This window comes from Macrosteles quadrilineatus, unplaced genomic scaffold, assembly GCF_028750875.1.
Source record: "Macrosteles quadrilineatus isolate MER2022 unplaced genomic scaffold, UCM_ALF_1.0 Scaffold_5__1_contigs__length_97177068, whole genome shotgun sequence".
Taxonomy (NCBI): Eukaryota; Metazoa; Arthropoda; class Insecta; order Hemiptera; family Cicadellidae; genus Macrosteles; species Macrosteles quadrilineatus.
The window spans coordinates 72,873,254-72,897,170 of record NW_026542598.1 but is presented as its reverse complement, the minus strand read 5'-3'; the positions used below and the strand labels follow the sequence as shown (position 1 = coordinate 72,897,170).

General features: G+C 34.2%; 2 protein-coding genes across 2 annotated transcripts in view; one reads left to right on the top strand and one right to left on the bottom strand.

Annotated features, from left to right (window-relative positions):
• LOC128993926 (E3 ubiquitin-protein ligase MYCBP2-like) overlaps nt 1–23,917 on the bottom strand; it is a 572,029-nt gene that overhangs the window by 222,443 nt on the left and 325,669 nt on the right. The gene's annotated exons all lie outside the window — the stretch shown is intronic.
• Nucleotides 13,783–22,962, top strand: LOC128993924 (uncharacterized). The gene is made up of 3 exons (XM_054418045.1): nt 13,783–13,991; nt 20,545–20,722; nt 21,466–22,962. Exons 2-3 carry the CDS (start codon nt 20,573–20,575, stop codon nt 22,723–22,725), a joined length of 1,410 nt encoding a protein of 469 aa, XP_054274020.1. The 5' UTR covers nt 13,783–13,991; nt 20,545–20,572; the 3' UTR covers nt 22,726–22,962.

Below are 23,917 nucleotides of genomic sequence, written 5' to 3'. Positions count from 1 at the left end.
TTGCCTACGCCATTCGTAAATGTTCTCTCGTATGAATAGAAGGTTCGTTTCAAATATAGTCTGGAATTACATGACTTTTCAGTTATTAATTCACGTGAATTATATATTGAGCTGGCTTGCTTGGACGCCTTTGCTTGGAAACTTCACTAAAAGAAAACTCTTACACTATTTTCGCTATTTGTTATCACTTCATGCGTACAGTACTTAGTAAAAGTCGTCTTGTTTGATTTTACATTAAATTTGTATTGATTTAACTCAGTCGATTCTTTATTTAGTTTTAATTGATTTGCCTTATTCTCATGTTAAACAGCTATTAACGTACCAACTACAAAAAACAAGATTCTTTTGTATTTTTGTTATTCTTTGAATGAGTCCTTCCAGGATCAATTTCAAATAAATAATGCATCGACTGAGTTAAATCAATGTAATTTTTGCGCAAATATATTGTTATGACACTAAAATTGTAAAAAATATGTGTATAAATACCACTATTACATTCCTTCTTTTTTTACAAGAACCACAACGATGTCCATTCACACTTCAGCCAAGGAACAAAATGATGACGTAGACGTAAGACAATCGTTATTTTGCTCATGATTTAAATAGATTTTGTTAAATTTTATATTATCATATGTGCAAATCGGTGCAAATTAGAAGGTACTCTCTCTAATATTATTTGTAATAAACATGTAGAATTTATATAATAATTTATATAATAAAACCTCCTTCTTTTCAGGACATACAATCTTTAACATATATGATTTGCAACAGCCATGTTAATTTCTTAACTAGAATTGTAAAACACTAGTTGATCTACAACGTTAAAATGGTTGATGAATTGCCGTTCCCGCGTTAAGATGCTCCTTTAATTTATGGCGGGACAGTGTTTATCTGCTGCAAGACAATAAGTAAATGGGACAGAAGCATTAACCTACATCGTAGTATGACCTTAAACAAGCATTGAACACTGACACAATAACAGTAGCTGCAAGTTTTGTATTCACAATGGACCCTCGAGCCAAATATCTTCCCTGGAGAGTTTTATAAGTATTTCATATTTAGTACAGTTTAAAGAAGTTGTTTTAGGTTGTGCGTAGTATTGGTAGCGTGTGACCAAAACTTTGCAAACGTTTAATTAGTTTTCGCTTTTTAATTTTTGACAAGTATTATTTTAAAACGGCGTGTTGTAAATTAGAGGACTTTTATGCTACCAATCAAAGCCCAGAACAAAGGCACCTTGAAGATGCTTAAACGTCATTGAAGGGAGATGATAGCGACCATTGACGTGTATATAGACATTACACTCTCATTCATCGTCCTACTGGACCATTTTCCATAATAAACCGACACAGTTAATTCTCCCGAGTAGTGTAGTAGTGTATCAATTTACTTCACACAATATTCTGGATTGGAAAATTTGCTGGCATAAGTGTCTAATTCCTTCTAAACAAGATCTACTTTACCTTTAGCATTGGTAGTAAAACTTTGTAACTTTAAAATACTTCAATTGTATCTCGTGATAGTTACATCTTGATCCCATTGACGGACAGCAGCTTGAAAAAAGCATGGCAAGGTGTAGAATTTGATCATTTGATTGCGATAAAGATGTTTTTGTGTTGTTCATCCCCAATGCTAAAATTTTTTTGTGAGAAAGATCCTTGTTGTCTTTATCTTGTTACTATCTAACGTCAACCGTTTGTATTGTTAGATGGCATCACTGATTGATAGCACAATGCCTGATGGCATCTGGTTGCAGAATAGACCCCATCGGGATGGAACTATCAGCCTTCGAATTTGAAGGCACAATATTATTTAACAAAAAATTCTGAACGGTTACAAATGCAGCGCGCTGCGGCGGTTATGTTAGGTGGGGTTATCATAATTTTCTTTATGTCTGATCTGGTATAGTTCGATTCATAACGAAACGAGGAAAGTCTTACAAACATATTAATGATAACCCAACCTAACCTAACCACCGCACACAAGAATGTAATGGCTACGAACAAACCTTGAACAAACTAGAAATACATTTTTTACTTTTTAAAGCTCCTTAGTAGTATTACACTGAATACTCTGCAGGATTCCACCAAAGCGAGCATGACGTATTGTTTGTTTCATCTAATGTGAAAGGTTTTATTTTACCCCTACAATTTAACACTACAACAAATTAGCCACTACAACCATTAATGCCACTGGATCCTACAGTTAGCAAGGGTTGTTTTTGCACTGTATTCGATGATGACGAGGGATGAGGGGTTGTAGGTCATGTTTCCCACAGTCTGTCGGGTGCCGCGCTTGCAGGTGTCCTTCTGTTGCTGGACTCTCACAAAGACATCCCGCAGTGACAATCCTGCCACTTATTTATCTTGTGCCTCTAAGACGATTGAGACGTCCTAAGAATACAAGGGTTTTCGGGGCGGGAACCTCACGGGAGCGAGGCAAATAAGTTTGACACTCGTAGAAGCGACAGCGGAGTTTAGTGATACGCATGGGAAAAGATGGGAATCACATATTTTTTGCGTGAAACTCTTGAGCAATGTGGCATTCCCTGAAGATGAAAAATGTGATTTCTCAATGGATTGACAAATTCCAAAGAACCAAAGAATCGCAATCGCTCCCTTTTAAGTGATATTGTGAACTCCCTACCATACCTGAGTCTGTGATATGTATAGTTTGTAAACTTCAGTAAATCACATGTTACTGTTATTTTATTAAATATTCAGAAATGATGGTGAGCTAAAAAAAATTGTCTTAAAATTTGTATTAGAACGTATTTATCTTCAAAGAAATTAGCATGATTAATAGCAACTCAGCTTAAGAATAACATACGCCCAGAGTTTAAGAAAAAGCATGGTCTGTGCCACACATTACATGTCACGTTTAACCTAGTAAACCATCAGTATGTAATCGAAAATGTTGACTTAAAAAAATCATAGTAATGAAAAATACTCCTTTATTTATTATTTTCAAAGATAATGCAGCGCACACTATAAGAATCGCAATCGAATAAGAGAACACATTTGGCAAAAGCTCACTTGAACTAACTAGATATGAAACATGAGTTAAACCAGGCTCCGGTCTTTACAAAAGACGACAAACGACTTGCAGCGTTCGTAGTCAAAATTCCAACAGTTGTTATTGAAATATGATGTAATATTTTAATGTATTTTTGGAGCACCTGGTTTCATCTTTGGTAACCAGTGGAAGACCAGAAAATCGGCGGAACTGCTTTTGGAGTTTACAGCTAGAACCTACGACTACCATCGCTGAACAGAGCAACAACGCCCGGTGCTATTATTAGTCACTGCCGATAGGTGAACCCTTGTATACACTGTGCTTCGGCCTGAGTCAACACTAACTACAGTACAGAACACCCCAACTGATGATTGACAAACGGGTTTACTTTCATGCCTTGGGGTGGAACGTTGTCTTCGCGGCTACATAGAGATGTAAAGAACTGGTTGAACATATCTAAACATGAACTGAGTTAAAATTCATAACCAAACCCAACAATTGGACTCAGCTGGTAAGGTGATTGAGCGAGAGTTATTTTTTAGTGGAAACCCAAGTTTAAATCCTGTTTATAACCGAATAGTTTATATTCATGTGATAAATACAATACCGGAGGTCCAGGGCCCACATTTAATTTAGGTTTGTTAATTTAATGTAGGTTTGCCTGCCTGGATCAAAATAAGGACTTTCTGATGAAAAATTCTCTGGATTACAGAATCTATTTTAGTGAGCAATAAAGAAAGTAATAACTATGTCATGAATTTATACTTAAAATCGTTTATCATTACTTTTCACAATTAATCAAATACTTTTATATATTCCAAATAGTACAACCCCAGTCAGAGGCACTATAGAGGGGGTTTGACACTTCAACTTTTAAAATAAGATTTCGCGTAGAAATCGTAGAACGTCAGACAAAAATAAATCAAATGGTTTCGTTTTTACTTAACAACCGAATCAGTCGAGAGAATGTTGCAGCACATGTTGAATATCACCCCAGAGGAAGATATTATGATTCAATTTTCCTCAATCAGAAGTAATAAGGGTATGGTTGAGCAGAATGTTATTGTGTTTTCCATGCAAATAGAGGCAATACGAATTACCTTGAGGGCGTAAATACATTTCATCCGTTTTTAGTAATTCTCAAACCGATGAAGATTTTGAACGTGTTTCCGAGGTTAAAACTATTTTACAAATTATTACTTAGGATCAAGATACAATTCAAACAAAGTCTGTGTGGAATATCTCCGTTTTAGAAAAGCTACCTCATTTTCATTACCTTTTACAATGAAATACATATTGATTCATAATAAAGGAAAAACTTCTTATGTAAGATCAGTTTATTACATAACTTAGACAATTTAATGTAAATTAAATTGTAAAAGGTTACTAAAACTAATGTATTACTTATTTAATACATTTAAAGTCATAATAGTAGTTTTCATCACTAGGAGTGAAAGTGGCTCTTTTTGGTACACAATCGTGTTTTACAAGCTCAGCTGCGCCTCGCTTGGAAATAAGTTACTACCAAAAAGGCACTTCTGCTCCGTGTGATGAACAACTATTTTCATCATACTGTGGAAATAACCTTCTAATCGTTACAAAATTAGACCTCATAATTTGAGGTTATAAAATGATTTTGCTGACGATTTAGAGAACTAAAAACAACTGTTTCCCAGACAGTATGATGAAAATATATTAAACAGTATTTTAGGAGAAATTAGTTAAGGTGTCTTACGGATTCAAAATAAATAAAGCTCTTGAGTGCCATGGTGATAAACGTATGCACATACAGTATAAACTGGTGTTAGTAATTCAAAACTATAGAAAAGTAAAACCCCCTATTAAAGTTTCTCGACGCCCAAAAACGAGCCGAAAATAATGATTATGCAAGATGAGATCATACAGAGCTCCACACCTCTCATGTGTGAGACAATGAGACATCAGAGTTCAGGATGTGTAGTGATGAGATCACGCCTTAGTCCACTTAGTCTGCGGTCTAAAATGAATGCTGGATCAGCTGACTGTTGGATCAGCTGACTGTTGGATCAGCTGACTGATGGATCAGCTGACATCTAGAACACAGAGTCAGCAATGGTGGAACACGCACTAGACCGTTCATTGAACAACTCATTCAGCAAAAAAAGTAGAAGGCTCAGCAGTGTAAAAAATAGGATTAGATAAATGAAACGGATTCAGAAAAAGTGACTGATTTAAAGAGTCAGGCAAAACTAAAATAGCATTAATAGATACCAAGAGACCAAAGAATATTACGGCCATAAAAAATCATTTTGAATATTTTTGAGGTATAAAGATACACGTTAAAAATCGATTGGTCGATGTATCAGTGTAAAAATAGAATCATCGTTATTAAACGATATAATTAGTTTAACAGTCGAATAACTTTGGCACCTCGTATTTAGAGATGCGGAAGGAGCCATGCAATTTGGATTGGGACGGGTGGCGTCGTCTTGTAATCCAGCTACTAGGAAGTCACGAATTGTAGATATTTATAGGCATACACTGTGGATGCGATACTCCCTGGTGTGGATTAACGTCCGCACGAGTGAGTACTACGTCTATCCGCAGTACTATCCTGATTACTAAGCCAATTCGTATATACCAAGGCAAAAACATGGTTCGGATTCCACTATAAACTGTAGGTCCCTTAGTTGCCATTAGCTGTATGGGCTATTAATTAACAGCTGTGTCTAAGGAATGTCGGCCTTAGTCACTAACAAGACTACAAGAACGCGCCACTCATCCTACACTCATCTCCATTCATACTTCGCTTAAAATACCTACTTTGTATGGTCGCCATTTCATAAGAAAGTATAAGTATAAAGTATAAGTATTACATAGGTAAGTTGTTAAAAAATAATATAAAATCATTAAACGAATTGGACAAAATCTACTTTGAAAACTGCAAAACTGTTTGGATATATCGTATTTAATACACATACTTACAAAATACCATAAAATCGAACCACTGATGTGTGCATTATTTCAACATCCATACAGACGAAACCAAAACAAAATTATATAAACAATTACTGATTCATTTTTACATTGATACATAAAGCTCTGAGTTTAAGGAAATGAAAATGCAAGGAAAATCCTACAAAGCAAATTATATCTCGTAATAAACCGCACATTTATAGACAAAAACAGAAGGCGGAACTACTTAATCAAAGGGAATTGTAAAGGGCCACAGAGTTTTTGGTCGCAACTGTGAGGACAATAGAGTCAGCTGTTGCAAATAACAGCAATCAGCTGTCGCAAAACATGCGATGTTTGCAGTTAGATATTGTTGAAACACATGACGGCGACTTTAGTTTTGTGAATACACTGCAATTCGGATACAGCTTTTACTAAAATAAGGTTGATTTTTATCATGCACAACTATGAGAGGACTTCGAAGCTACTAAAGTAAACAGTGTAATACAAATAATAATAATAATTTAACTATTAAGGTTCAAAAATGAATAAAAAGCTATATTTTTATTTAGGTATAAGTAAGCAGATTTACAAGGTAAGGCATGCAATTTTGTTATAGTAAGTCTTGCAAACATATGAACAGACTTTGTCACGTTATTCATATTTATTAAAAACTGTTAAATTGATAAAACTACTTTTTAACATGGTTTAAATGAAGAAAACTGAAGGTATAACAAGAAAAACATTTTTTCACAGTTTTTTTTTATCCAAACTAAGCTTGTATGACATCGTTGTAATCTGCAAAAAATTTCATAAATTTTAGATGTCTTCCAAACATTTTGTAAAATTAACGGTTTTCATGAAATTTGGCTTTAAATATTTTTAAAAGCTGCCATTTTTTTAAGGTTCAGGAGTTTTTGTCAATAGCCTACTGTATTTTGAACAAAAATAGTGGTAAATGAGATCAACACTTTTACAGAGTTTCAGAGCTGTATCTCAATCAGTTAATGAGTTATGAATGTTTTTGTAAAAACCATATACAGACAGATAGACAGAAAACGAAATGAGATAAGACACAACATTAAATTATTTGTTTCTTTTGACATCCTGAATAACGTGACAAAGTTTGTTCATAAGATTGCAAGACACCCTGTATAGTGTATAAACATTCGATTGCAAACATATTCAACATTTCATTATCTCAACTAGCACAATTATACATTTGGATATACATATATACATTTGGGTTGGTACAAAGATGGCAGATAAATCCCCACTATAACTGTGTATGTATTGACAATCTCTTGATATAATCTGTTTTATGAAACTGAATTAAACGTTCCTTTTAGCGAATTTCCCTATAGGGAAGTAGCTATTACCGTAGGTGGCACGGTAAGACCTAGACCCGGGACCGATTTACTTTTTCATTTTGATGTCCCCAGAGGCCAAAAACACTATTCGTTCAAATTTTTATATATGTATATATGTATATATATATACATAGACTTATATATATATAAATATATATATATATAGACTTATATATATATATATATATATATATATATATATATATATACGTCCGTGAACGCGATAACTTGAGTAATTTTTGTCCGATTTTGATGAAATTTGGTTTAAAGGTGTAAAGCAGGATAAACTTGAATGAGTTCGCGAACCAGCACGATCGGACCATGGGAACGGGGCTTTACGGGGGGTTTTATGGGGTAAAAATTGGTTTTTCTCACTTTTGACCCTCAAAACACAAAATTTCCCAATTTCTCTTTAGACCTTTTTAAAGAGCTTAAAAAAACAAATAATTTAGTATATAAAAGTATTTTTGTTCGATTATAAGTAACGGAGAAAATTAAAAAAATTGTAAATTTAAAATTCCCCTGTTATTCTTATGGAGAATATTGTCAAATGTTGTAGTTTGCTTGTTTATGAATATATTTTGATCAAACTTGGCAAATTTATTTATTTTGTACTAAGCTATCAATATTTTACTCAAAAACACACTTTATTAGTTTCCTTGTAGCAGCAAACCTAGGTACTCGTTAAACCTAATGTTATTAAAATATATTTAACTGAAAATCAATTCAGACAAATGGAAATTCGTTTAGTCGGCAGGTTTGCTGCGGCGGGGGTATTTAAGGTACCATATGTCATCGAGAGGGCTAAAAAGTCATTCATTAGCAGCTTACTCACGTGGTTGAGTATGTGTATAATTTTGGTAATACAATATATAAAACTAATGCACTACCAATCACAGTGTACTCCAGTATTAATAACCTTAAAGGAAATTAAAATTGTAAATAATATTTTGAAATTAATATTGTGTAAACGTCGGTATCTATGTCCGAATTATTTATACTTACGAAGTATGACTCACAACCTTTTACCCTAAACGAATTAAGTGCGATAAGCAGATATAAAATTACATAGCTTGTGTGTGTCTTGGTTCTACGGCTTCGCCAAAATAAACTAACATTTTTTAAGATTAAAACCCTTTTACAAAAAAAATTAATATATAGTAAGGCAACATTTTACTAGCTTTAATAAATAAAATAGTACACACGTACCAATGGACACTAATAATCATAACAAAAACATTAACACACGAAACATAAACCTAGTTTAAAACATACAAGTGATCGAATAATGCAGTGGTTTTAGGTGGAAAAACAATCCTGCCTAACTACAATACACAAAACCGGACTGGGTTTGGAAAGAATGTTTATTAAATGTTATGAAACAACGGAACGTCGGTAAGGGTACAACGTTTGGGAGGGCTTTGAGTACGTGTTTTGGGCTTCATGACAACGCTAACACTGACAGTGGTTCCGAACGAATGACGAGTGTTGCTTTAATATTTGGCCGGTACTTCGAAATAGCATTTTTGTCACATAAGCTTTAAGGTACATAAGGTATCTACCAATAGAAAACAAAATCATAAGCGTTTCAAATAGCTATTTGTGTATTAAGTGGCTATATACTTTCCGAGAGCGGCAATGACTGTTTGTGTTCGTAATACACAAAAGATATTTCCTACTACCATAATTGACTTATATAATAATACACAGATTTATTTTTTTGATATATATAAATATAGTTTAGGTTATGTTTTTTACTGTTTGTTAACTTCTGTTCCAGATCCGTGGCTGTGATTGGAAAAAGTGGATTTCTAGTGTAGTCAATTTAAAATAATATACAAGTAGTTGTTTATGACCAGTTTGCTTATACAAAAAATAATTGATGTGTAATATTTTATCACTAAAGGTTGTGTACATGATTTCATTTTGTTCAAGATTAAGAACAATAAAATTCATTCGTTCATTTATTCATTCATTGACATTCGCCTATTGGGTCTGACGATGATTGGAGTGTCCAATCGAAATCGATCACCACTTACCATCGTGCATGTGTATTTACCGTCTTGTCATTAAACAGTATAAGTGTAAATATATTATTACTAGTGTTATTAGACGTATAATTTGTTTCTTTTTTCAGGTAATTAACACGTACGATACTGATCATGAAGTTATTTAATAAAATTCACGACAACAAATATTTCAAAATAGGATGATAGTTTTACAGCACTATAAATTCAATGATTCACTAATTCAATGAAAAAAAAAGTAATATAGATAAATAAGACACATTCCTTAAGATTTCCTAAACTTCTCACGAACTTCTCATATAACGTAGAATTTTCAACCGTTCTATAAGCAGACATGAGATCATGAGATGAAAAATACCTCGACAATCAGGTCAAGTATCTCATCAGTTGTAAAGGTTGATCTCATCACAGTCTTTTGTGGATCGGTAGAGTTATTGCCTTTCTAAGCTATCCGAGCATGTACAAGTCATTTGATCGTTACAAGCTTAAATAGATTCTGGATTTAATTACAGATATTTTTAGGTGGTTCAATTATGATTTTGGTCCTTGGACGCTAAGCACGAGCCCGGGATTGTTTTTCAAACTACTTCAGGCTAGACCTAGGGGTTGCGGCATTATCACTTAATCCATTGGTGACTTGGTGGTATTTGAACCCGGGACCTCAGGGACCGGTCCCTCCCTTTAACCACCTAGACCAGCTCGATTCCCAGGTTAAATTATGTAAACGTTTGAATTTACAAAAAGTGTATACATAACTACGTAACTAGATCATAACTATTATAGAAACTTTTTGTATGAAAAAATTCCTTCAAAGTTTATGCGTACCAGCAAATGTCTTTTCTCAAATTAATAAACAATGATGTTATGAACCTTTGAAGATTCCAAAACTTACGGCCCTAACACACAACTAAACCAATATAAAATCCAGCAAAGGTTTAAGTTTATTGTTGTATTTATGTGATTCAATAAATAATTATAGCTACAACTGAAAACGGTGACATTGTACGACAGGGATTTCAGTTTTGACTGCACTGAATATGGTTACCTATTTTAAACAATTTCTTCTCCTAAACCGTCACAAATGTGGATATTTAAATATCATTTTTGTAGGAACAGTAGAAATCATGAGGTAGCCATTATCTTTGGTATCAGGTCAAGTGTCGCATTACCTCTAAATGTCGACGTCATGACGGTAACAACCGTCATAAATGTGGACATTTAAATATCATTTTTGTAGGAACAGTAGAAATCATGAGGTAGCCATTATCTTCGGTATCGGGTCAAGTGTCTCATTACCTCTAAATGTCGACGTCATGACGGTAACAGCTGTCATTTGTGGATAGATACCTAGACACTACGTTGCCTGAATTCAGTTTCAACCCCACTACTAGACTGCAATATACTAACGTCTAACTAATATCTTAAAATGTATATAGAAAAACTCTTGTAACAAGAAGAACGCAGTGTTTTTAGTTTTTTTACTTGCAGGTTTTAAACTAACAGAAGGATTATTTACATGGTTGGGGAGTTTAAGATGTGTTATAGTCGTAACATATCATGCTATTTTCTAGCAAATTTACCTGTTTTATAGCGTTGCACTGATCAGTGTAAAACAGTGATCTCATGTGACTATCCCTATTGTATCTCGTGACAAAAATAGTGGATAGCCTACCTAACCTAGTGTGATTTAAACCGTATACTCGTAGAATGCAATTTGACAACTTGAATATAATGTTCGAAAATAATAGTTTAGTTTACGATAACTGGCGTATAAAAATGATACAACACCTGTCTCTAACATTAGGTTAATCCATTACTAGATAAAATTGGTTATTTTCCGTTAATTCACTGACACTACTTTTGTATTGCAATTCCGACATTTTTAACAGTAAGCCTAGTATGTGAATATAAATTATAAAATGAAACTATTCTAAAATACCCTAACGAACCAAACTTGCTAATTATGAAAATAATTCTGGTAGTGAATAAACGTAATTGCAATAAAAATAGTAGTGGTAGTGATATTAACGCGAAAAGGACCAACAAATGTGGCATCCTCTGTAAAATAGCTCAACGAATAACCCCAATTTAATACACTGATCCACAGCTGATTTATACATAAATCACAGTGAATAAACAACCAGTTAATTAAAACTAACGAAATCTGTTTTTACATCTATGCTAATTAATATGTCGACTGAAACGATTTGCAAACGCACCAATAGAATCCTCTCTTATCGTTTGGCCCAGCCGGCGCAGGGACGGACCCCAATAATTACAGTAATGAATGCCTAACCACACGCGCATGCTAGATGGCAATATACGGGATATTAAACGAGATTAACCGATAATCCGGTAATCGCATTATCATAATCCGGTTGTCGATCCGGCAGCGATGTGTGCTGTCATCCGGTGTGTTGGATATGTCGTTGCATACATACATTTTACTTAGTGTACAGTTTATAGAGGTGAGTAAGTAATGCGGTACGGGTGTTATTTATTTATTTTTATCCATACGTTATGGAAAGTCGTTCTAGTTTAGTAGAAAGAAATGAAGCTAAAAATAAAAAATATATAACATTTGAGTGAATGGTTGAAAATTTCTTAATCCCCATTAAGGGAAAATAGTTGTGTATTGAAACAATTTGCTATTATAAATCCAACTTATTCCTTTCGTTGAAGCAATTGACTATTCGTAAGTCATCCTTTTAGCCTATAGATAGTGGGTAGGCTACAGAAGTTTTTAAACATTTGGTACGTACTGTATGTCTACAAGATATAGTAACGTAATTGATGAAGTTTACTAAAAATAATTTATGGCCACATAAAGCAACGTAATAACTATCCTTAAGGTAACTTTTTGGCTACCATAGTTACAACACATTTGTGCCATAGTTACACCATCAAACAAAATTCTTTATATTCTTCGGTAAAAAATGAAAATATAATATTGTTTAATATGGCCATTTTCAACCACGGTAACTATTAATTACATTTTGACATTTGTTGATATTGAGATGCACAAACTACTGATTCCGGGTAATCAGAATATTGGGACAATAGACAAAATTTTACTCATTTGGGACGGAAATCTGAAATCCTCGACGCTGCTGAACATAGTAGCACCATGTTGTTTTACAATTAAAGAATTCTACATTCATGACGCATACAATTTGTATGCCCACATTCGTAGTTAAAAAGCCAATACGTACATCGTTGTCGATTAAACATTTAACATCACAATAAAAACAATTGTTTGAATATTGAGTGATCAAAGGCATATAAATGAAATTAACAATGTCAAATCCAAGGTATTTCTGAAATGTGGTATTTATAACGAGGAATCGTAAACACGTTTTTTTTAAAGATCAGAATAAAACGGCGATTGTCATGGTAAACTAAATAATTACGATGTAAAAATCTTTTTCTTTCGAAAACAACTGTCAAACAACGAAAAGGTGAACAACTTAAAAATGTCTCAAAGTTCTCTCACAACACAAACATCCAACGTTGAAACGCTGAATCCGGCAAAGATAATTAAAACACTGCGAGTAGTTGAAGTTGTACAATATTCATTTCAAAATGGAAATGTCAATATTATTTCTCACGAGAAGAGAAAGCAATATCGTCAACGTGAGAAACGGTAAGGCGAGGTGATAATAAAGCAGAGATGTAAATTCGAGGGGAAGTTATAAAAGAGGGGAGGGAGGTTGATAGGGGAGGTTCCCCCACCGAGCAGAATCGTGGTGAAGTATCGATAGGTAGAACATCGATGTTCGTTATCGAACATTACAATCGATGAATCGATCGCATCTGCTTTAAATATTGATTCCGAAGAGAAATAAGTTCACTAAAACTTCGCCAAAAGATTTCAGGGAAAATGAAACAAAAACTAAAAAATGTTAATGACATTGTCTCGAGAAAATAATTTGAACTATATTGTCATAATAGAAAATTCGATGGATGAGTTTATAACTTGGACAGAAAGATTCTTTTTTTTATCCAACATAATTAAAAGCAAAAGCATAATTCATAAGTTTATGAAAGTCTAATGGATCGATTAGTATACTTGTGTTCGACCAATTTACAAAGCCTACTATAGTTCTAAGTTTATTCTAGCTATATTCAATTTATGATGTGTCATGCCCATGCCCCAACCCTATTGATGAATTCAACTTAAATGACTATGTTGACATTTTATGCACTTGAGGACGAACCCTTAGAGTAAGAAACTGCTGATGTAGACAAATTAACAAAACTAAAATTGTGTTCACACCTGCAAAGGACGATCAGTAAGTTGAACATAAATTACCGACAACCGATATTCAAGATACCGATAGTCGCACGGTAACAATCGATCTATCGAACAGAGCGCTCTGACGGGAACCGCGGATACTAAGTCACATATCGGACACCGGCGCAACAAGAGACAGACAGTCTGTGAAAAACAGCGGTGGAGGAAGGTTCGGTAGAAGACGTCAGTGTTAGTGTACGTAGTACGTAGTACGTAACAATGCGATCTTACGTCGACGAAGTGTTCAACTGTTTACGATGAAGATATCCACAAGTGCTTATTCAACGTAATGGATTAATCGGAGATAATCAACGTTTACCTGTTGAATCGCTGTAATCATCTGTGCTATCGGTTAGTGTTGTTAGAGGTGGTTTAGTAGTGTGAAGTTTTAGATTATGTGGTGTAAATGGCAATTCATGGTGGATGGTTAAGGCATTGAAATTACCTAAATGTAATCATACTGGCAAATATGTTTACGTTGCTAATAAATACTAAGGTAATTCAGTACTGCGTAGGTTACTCTAAAACTTGAACGTAATTTAAATTATGTGTGTCAACATTTAAATAGATTAAATAAATAATTATACAAATCGAAAAGTTCATATATGAACAAATCGTTATCATTTGACGTACAATCAAACTACTGGTAAATTACAATAAACAATGATAACTGCAATTGCATCAACTTACAGTTGCAAACTACGATATACTACTACTTACACAAACAATCAAAACTTACAATTTACCACTACAAAGGTCGTACTCGCGGTGCGGTGACCTATTGTTTGTTATTGTTTGACTTTTGATCAAGCAAACAAGAGACACCGTTGGTGATAAAACGGTCCGTGACCTCAATCTCTTAAATACTGTGAATTCATTTGTTTTAACGTATCTCAGTTTAATATTTGTGTAAATAGTGTATTTAATATAGCAAGAGGAAGGTGGATTAAAATTAATAGAAATGATTAAATATTGTTTAAAATTTGTGTGAATAACAATATTCAATTATACCTACAATTAATTATACAATTAGTGTAAGAATGAATGTTTATTTAAAGTATAAAAACACATAACAAATGTAATTTTAAATGAACGTACAGTAGAATTTTTACTGAGCTCGTTTGTATAAGAATTTTTTAAGTAAATTTTAACATGTTTAAACATTTACGTAGTGTGTTAGTCCTAAACGTATTGTCAAAACGATTTTCTCAAAATTAAATACTTAAAATTAACACAAAAGATTGCGTTCATAATGCATTTTACATATTTCTCGGTTTACAGCGTGCACACTGCAGAACGCAGAACGCAGTTTTATCAGCGCTATCACACCAACTGTTGCTTCATTGCACGACGCGCTCTGATAACAACACATCAACAAGCACTGCTTACCTCATATACTAAAATAACCTCCTTCTCACTCGAGATAACAGAATTGAAGACTACCTTTCATCCCTCCTTGTCTAATATGGGTCGAAATAGAAACATATCAGAGTAAAAAGTTATGACACTTTCCCTAACGTCTTGTTAGGGAAAAAACAAAAAATCCTTTTAAATTCGTCAGTTATGAGTATACTGTATAATTTTAAAACAAATTAGTATATCACACGAGAGCGATTTGTATAAATGTTTAATGTTTCGGCACGAGACTGGCCAAGCATGAGGTAAACTTAGACCAGAATTCCATTAGCATGTTTGTTGATACACAAGTAACCAAAAGGTTGACCTATAAAACACTACGTTCTTTATTGGAAATCATAATTAAAGTTTCAAACGGATTTCCAAAGCATCACGGCCTCAAATAAATGTTAAGGAAACTAGTCGATTTATCATGTATAAATGTTTTTACGTAAGGCATACACAGTTGAATACACTGAACAACCTATATTTTGCGAAACTAGTATTGAAAATCAGGCTGATGCTTTGCGTATACCATTGTCAAATCATTCCTATTCATAGGGACGGATTCAATTAACCAGATACAAGACTAATTGTTTTGAAAATTGATTCCCGTAAAAGCACAGAATAAAAAGAAAATACTAAACACATGAAAAAAATTAATGAGAATTTATTTTTAAGATTATTTTTATATCCAAATTGTATTTTTGAGCATAATCAGTTAAAGTTTTATATTTTTACCAAAACCATATAGTATTTTCATAATGTAGTTGTTTTTCTAAACCACGTTAGCTAATCAATAAAAGGTTACATTACCTGCAGACTGCCTTGTGGGTTTTGTTAATCCAGTAGGATTACGTACGTTTCGGCAAATATATTGCCATCATCAGATCCAGAACTTGAAGGTTAAAATCTTGATTTTTCGACACACATGGTCACGTCAAAGTTTAAAATAGAACACATACACAAAACGAACATTAAGGCCTACATGTATTTAATGTTCGTTTTGTGTATGTGTTCTATTTTAAACTTTGACGTGACCATGTGTGTCGAAAAATCAAGATTTTAACCTTCAAGTTCTAGATCTGATGATGGCAATATATTTGCCGAAACGTACGTAATCCTACTGGATTAACAAAACCCACAAGGCAGTCCTCAGGTAATGTAACCTTTTATTGACCATATAGTATCACGAAACGCCGTTTTACTACTACTTTTGACTTTTATTTGGTAAACTACGTCTAAAAATGTCAAAGCAAACAATTTAAACATTAAAAGCAATGAACTGAGTTTAAAAAATATTTTATACTGCATACACAAAATTATAGGCGCACAACATATCTGAGGGTAAGCCCTCCCATCCAGCCTTATCCACCCATGTTTATAATATTATATTATAATATAATATAATATTATAATATAATATAATATTATAATATAATATAATATTATAATATAATATAATATTATAATATAATATAATATTATAATATAATATAATATAATATTATAATATTTTCATGTTATTCACAATTTATTAGCTAATAAACAACACACAACACAATCAAGCATCGAAATACAACGTTCCCGTGATAAATATTGCTAATTACCAATCCACCGACCCCACATGAGCGGCAGTTCAGTTTTGTTTCCCGCCAGTCAATTTAATTACAACTCCGCTCCGGTAATTAAACATCCGGTTCGGTTTCTCGGATCTCCCACAGCATCCGGCGGCAGATACACGCGTGTAGGGGAGGGGAGTGTAGAGGGGAGGAAATATGATCCCGACAAAACGCACGGAAAATTCAATTTAAACGCAAACGGAACGGCGGTTTTTCACAGAAGCGGCGTTTACACAGAAGCGGCGTTTACACATGTGATTCGATTGCGGAAAAATATTTTTACAAAATAAACCGAAATAATTCTCGAAATTGTTTGTAGACAACACTTATTCGAGTGGAAAGGGAAATTTTTGTTGATATAATGTTTGTACACCGGACCAAAGCGTGTTATATCCTACATATAAACAAATATTGCTTAAACGATTAATACACAAATATAAAAAATACAAATTTTCTCTACAAATATTGGACAAAGTAATAAACTTGATAAGTAGGCGGGGCACTGAATTATTTTTAGGAACAGCATTGGTTTAGTAGCTGTAGTGTACAAAATCCTTAATTCCTAAAACAGAACTACTAGAGCTTTAAAACACATCCCTACCATGCGACAACACAAACTCTTAATGCCAAAGGTGCCTACTTATTTATTCCTCAAACACAGTCTTTTATATTTAAACAATTTTCAAAATTAAAAACAAAAAAATCCTTTGTTAATGGTATGGCTGCAGCTAAAACTGCAGCCACAATGAAGAATATATGATTATTTGATAGACAATATAGTTTTCCTACAGTTACCTAACAATGTACATGTTCTCTCACTGATTTGAGAAAGCAAAGTGACCAATTCGCTCATCAGTGAGACAATGTTAACATTGTCTCACTCTAATTACTTTGTCTCACTCCAGATTTGCAACGTGAAGGCACGAAATAGTGAGCACGTAACATGCAGGCAACGTCGTATGCGCGCGAAATACGTTGGCAGCACTGGCTGTAAATCAGCTGGTCAGCTGTTGTACTGTTGTATTTGTCATTTCACATTAAATGTTATATTAAAAGTTCACTGTGCAAAAATAGTTTATGTTTCTTCATAAATTATGGTAACAAATTATGGTTTTATGGTAACTGTAGGAAAAGTATAATGTGCAACTCGAGTTCAAAGTACAATTGGCTCACTCGAGAAACCATTCCTCACTCGCCTACGGCTCGTGAGTAAGGATTTCTCTCGAGTGAGTCAATTGCTCACTTTTCTCACTAGTTGCACAAATAACTATTTCATTTATACAAAATATGATCGAAAACGGATGGCTTATTTACTACAAAATTAATTATGAATGAAAATAAAAGGTGTTAAATATAATGGTTGCAGACGATCCAATGAGTTATATAACAGTATTCTTGTTTGTCGTAAATCTATGTACGCAAACCATTATATTACAAATAAATAAAACAGTACTACATTGATTTTAGTTCATTATACAGTTATGTAGTTAATGCCTTACACAATACAATAAATATTCAAATATTTAGTACATAACTAGAATAGTTTAACCACAACCGAAAGTTTTATCGGTTGTAGCTGTTCCAAGTAACACGTACAAAAAAGACGATGAATCCAACATCTACTTTATCTAGTCCCAACAACAACTGTTTATAATCACACATTCACCTATCTCAATCGTGCCTTGTAGATCTAGCGATTGAATATTCAAAAGTCAGACACTCACAGAAACCCTTGACCCTCGCTTTGTTACACAAAAACCCTTCCACACTTCAGACCCCTTGTTGCTCAATTACTAGTGAAGGTCTGAAACGCAAAAACAGTCCAGACTTTTGTTATCACTTACATTAACCTCGGCTAGACGATCACGCTTTTATCTGAGTTATGGCGGGTCTGATCGCTTAGTTCAACACCACGCTCTCACATTATCGCTTGAAATATTGTTTGGGCGTCTAGTGTAGAAATGAGAAAGTAAGGCTGCATAGCACAATACTTTAGGGGGTAAACTATGCTAGTCCCGTGAAAGTGTAAGGCTGCATGGTAAACAGCTTTTAGAACGTTCCATCACTGTAGAATAACTACAAGAAAATGAGATGCGGCATGGTACATAATCAATAAAAGAACATAATTTGAAACCTCTTCATTGCAAGAACAATTTTTTACAAAAGTGATGATTGCGTTTTGTGAATAGATGAGTTATGAACAATGTATTATGGTAGTAGCTTAAAACTCCACAAGACAAATTACAAGAGTCTGTGCAATGACGGTAAAAATAGGACTTTTAAAGTTATTTCACATAAAATTGATAACTTATATACAAAAATGATGTTACTACTTAGTTATATCAGATTTTGTTGTTGTTGTTGTGTGCATTGAAAGTAACAGCCTTCTAAATTACTTACAACAACAATATCGACCTACTCGTTTAAAAGTCGTGATTGGTTTCGAATAGTCACTAAAATTATCAAATTACCAAATTACCTAATTTATCGTCGTTTTGACATTAAAAACTATTAAGAAAGCAAAGAATGTATTGAATTTTCACATAATCACACCTAAACTTCTCATAATGTCTAAAAATATGTCTAACGAACAATGTTTAGTAGCTTAACCTACTAATTTGACAAACATAAACTCTGTTAGATATACGATATAGTTTTAGATTTATATTGTGTTATAACATATTATACCTGTGATAGAAGCAGTATTTAACTTAGTGCTTTTTGACACAATTTTTAAGTCTATGCTTGTTGGGTATTGATACACTTTATAGATCCATAATTTGTGTAAATTCGCTAAACAGATTAGTTGAATAATTTATCCTGAAATATTTTTTAAAGAGTGGATTATTTAAACGCGTAAAAACAAATCATGTGTGAACCGTGCAACTTTACTGTAAGGGTTAGTAAGGATTTAGATAGTGTTTATAGGTCCACTGTTTTTGAAAAATAATATACTATCAAGCAAAGAAAATACTCCAAGCTCTACCACTTACAAAATAAGGATCACCGGGAATTGCAACAAGAATTCAATTTCAGATGTTTCGCGTAAAATTTAATTTTCACACGTTTAACTTTTTAATTAACTCTAAAATAAATAGAATTACCGTGAATATTCCTCAGTAAATATCCAAGCAAAAAACAAAAACAAGTTGGTAGGTGAAAATTCATAAACTCAACATAGACTTCTTTATCCTTATACTTATAATTAACAAATAAGTTTCCTCTCAATAAGTTAACTATAAATATTATCTAAATATTTTTATGTTTACGTTCTAAGTATCTAAATGCACATTCAACTACATATAACTCCAAAAAAAGGTGTACAAATTTGTTTCCATATATAATCCATCCATACTGGATACTAAATAACATGTACCACGTAAGTAGGTCCATCACCAGTTAACTATGTATGATATACGCAGTCGAAAATTGTATAAAGGAATGTGCTCTGTTGAAGAAGTTTTTAAAATTGAAAAAAAAACTTAAGGAATAGCAAGTCGTCAAACCTATTATGGCTTTAATACTCAGATTTATTTTTACTTAAGTATAATTTTTTTACGCGTAATCATTTTGCAGTCACTGTAGTTAACTTTCAGCAATGTATTAATAACTATGCCTATAATTTATTTAACTCAAAATTACACATAAAGCGTGATAAAAAAAAACTGAATCACATTTAAGAAAATACAATTTATATTTGTTCCATTTTTAGAGTCTTCCATTTACGTTCTAAATTATAATTATTTCTCACTGTAATGGTGTCGCCAAACAATTACTTTTGACATAACGAATTTCACAAGAATTCTGGATCTGCTTGAATTCAAGGCGTGAAGATAAATAAATTCCTCCATATATTTTCATCGGTAACGATCTTGGTTTGGTTACAGAGGATGAGGAGCCACATAGCCAGATGAGATGGTGGCTCGCTCACTATGGCTGTGGCTATGTATCGGCTGGCTCACAGAGGCCGTTCTTAACCCAAGCTCGACCACCATCTGTGATCTGGGACCGTGTCGATGTGTGAGAGGGAAACTGCTGTGCGACTGCTCCACGTCCAAAATAAAGGTGACTGGATGTTATATCTATTTACGATAATGTTTGCTGAAGGAATGTTTTTTTTAAGGAGTGAAAATATCTGTGATCTCTATCTGAAAATCTTTGGTTATATCTTTGGTATAATGCATTATAGTTCGTGTTATTCATCTCTGTGTTAGTGGACAATACTACTGTATTGACGTATGTTTATAATATTCTATTTTATGAGCGTAGGCTGGGTAACTTCCCCTTAGTCACTAACAAGACTACAAGATCGCGCCACTCATACTTCACTCATATTTGGGTTAAAACATGCATAAAGTGGTGTCCCCATCTTAAATAACTGATAATTGACAAATATACTAATAATGTGATTACTTATAAATAATGTAAAAATAATTATATGTTCTTTATGAGATTTATCAGAGGTTGTGGAGCGTTAAAATATAAGAAAAAACACAAAGTTTAAACTAGCATACTTTAAGAAGAAAAGAGAAGAAGGAAGGGATGTTGCTTGGATTGTGAATTGTCATCAGATACTTTGGTGAGTTAACTTGACAACAACCAAGGCCTATTGAGGGATACCTTCGCCCTATCGGAACTCGCCAAAGTAGTCTAAAGTAGTCTTCTCTTTTTCATAAGAACCGTACTGGACTAGTAGATTTTAAAAAATATATAAAAATTCACACAATACATATTTTTTTTGTTTAGTATGAAACTGTTTCTCATATCTTAATTCATGAACGAATAAGTGTTACAGACTTTTTTTGCAGGAAATCTATCTGAAAGACCTGGACGAGGAAAGCTTCAGCAGTATCAGTGTAACCAACTGCACACACGTCCATCTAGCCTCAAGAACTCTCTCCAGGTTGCCAGCACTGCAGCAAGTCACGATTGCAGACATTGACCACCTGACTCTGGAGGAGCACGCGTTCAGCTGGGTCACCGACAACCCTTCTCACACAGGACTGATGGTCAACCTGACCAACTGTTTCATCCCAGAAGTCCCCAGCTACAGCTTCAAAGGATCAATCAGAGACATCGTCCTCTCCTCAGTCAACATCAGCCGAGTCAGCGCCTACGCCTTCGCCGCCATAGAACACGCGGAGAAGATCGAGTTTGAGCGGGTCTCCGTTGCAGACTTCGAATCCCAATCTTTCAAAAAGTTCAGCGTGAACTTCTTCACGTGGAGTGACTCTGTTTTCAACGTGTTACCGACAAGACTGATGATCGATGTTGAAGTGAATCAAGAGGTGAAATTTGACAACGTCGTGATCGATACCGCAAAGTATTTGAGTCTGAAGATTCACGGGCCGAGGAATTTCCGATTGTTGAAGTCACTAGTGAGACACGTAGAACATCAAGCTTTGCACATCCACACGAGAGGACCGGTGACGATAATGGACAACGTGTTCACCCACGTCGAGAAGGGAGGATTCGTCGGCTTCACCGTGGAAAGGAGGTTCCTACAGGAAGCAGGGAAGCAAGACTTTATCTTCGAGAACAACACATTGGTAGACTTCGAGAGCGCTCCTCTGATCTTCAACACCACCGGGTTCACTCCACGACTTGACTGGATCGTGGTAGACCAACAATGTTCTTGCCAGAACGCCGACTACTGGACGTCAGACCTCGTCTACTTTTCTTCAGACCCGCGGGTCTCAACAGCTGTTCCTCAGGTGGAAAACGTCATTTACTGCCACAACCTCGAGAGAGCCACAAACGTGAAAGACTTTCGAAGACTGTTCTGCAACATCAAAGACTCCAATATTTTACTCACTCTAGCTTTTATCTCTGGTAGTGTAATTTCGCTCTCGGTTATCTTGATGCTCGCTTATTTGGGCTTCAAAGAGAAGGCGAAACGATATATGAACGTGCCAAACTCTCCGTCTCCCGTCAAACAGTCCAACAAGAACCACATGTTGGTGATACCGGACGGCAAAACGTATCGGGAGACTGAGCTACATGTGATCGTAGAACACGTGGAACCCATCGTCCCCACAGAGTATGTTAGAGCTCCACCAGAGGCATAGAGCAGCTAATCAGTATTTTAGATTGTGATCTCTTGTAAATAGCATTCTCACTGTACATTTGTATAAACCCACTATTCCTACCGACCATATTCTAGTGTACAATTGTGATATTAATTTAAATAAGAAACCGCCAAATATTACTGATCCTAACGAAGAGACATTCCTTTTATTTCCATGAATGTAAAAAGTGTATGATTTGTTGTAGTGTGTTATATAAAAGTTGCGTTTAAAAGTGTACAGTAAGTGTGTATTCCCTAGAATCTTTTAATAAAATAAGTTTATACATATTACAGAAAATGAGTGTAATCTAATGGTTTTAAAAACGTTAGCGGATATTTGTTAAAAGTTGAATACTATAAACAAAGCGCTAATAAAAGTTTCCTGTATGCGTTGCTTAACAATCAATGCTAAGGAAAAAATGGGAAAATCAATAAATCTAACTCCACTGCAGTGTTAAAAGATTACAATGTTGCAATCGACTCTTGATAAAATTTAATTAACGATTTCCTAGAATCATGTTTGTCCCAAATCAATCAAGTCTTTGTTTTGCCTTGGACATTTCTGAGAACCGAAGCCGAGTCGTTATCACTTTCTTCATTAAACGCTCAATCAACAATTAATTAAATCCAAAAATACTTACATCTCGCATAAAACCAACCCAAACTTGATTAATGCACAACGTGAGTCTGCAAACAAAGCTATAAATATCCTTGTAATCATTAATTTTGCACAGTACCTCCCGTCCCTGACATTGGAAAGTAACTGCTTTAATTCAGCGGCGCACTTTCTCATTTTCCTCCGAATAATTTGGCCCCTCTTGATATTATCTCTTAAATGCTATTTCTGGAAGTAATTTATCTGGATAAACGAGAAGTTTACTCTGGTTTCTAAGCGCCGCGTTTCTAAACTGAGCCAGACTGTTTCATTAAATAACTCGACGGAACCATTACGGGACCAAACCTTTATTTTATTGGATTGTGAAATTTAAAAGCCTACTTCAACAGAGCACAACGATAATTTTATTTTAATATTATACACATATTTTTCCATATTGAACCTTTTCTTATGATTATACTAATCTTTTTAGGACAGAAGTAATCATAATAATGTGAACAAGGCGAGGTTGTTATGTCCAGTCTACCCAAACTTCACTCAAACTAACAATCTTTCTATTTCGACTAACCACCTTTTG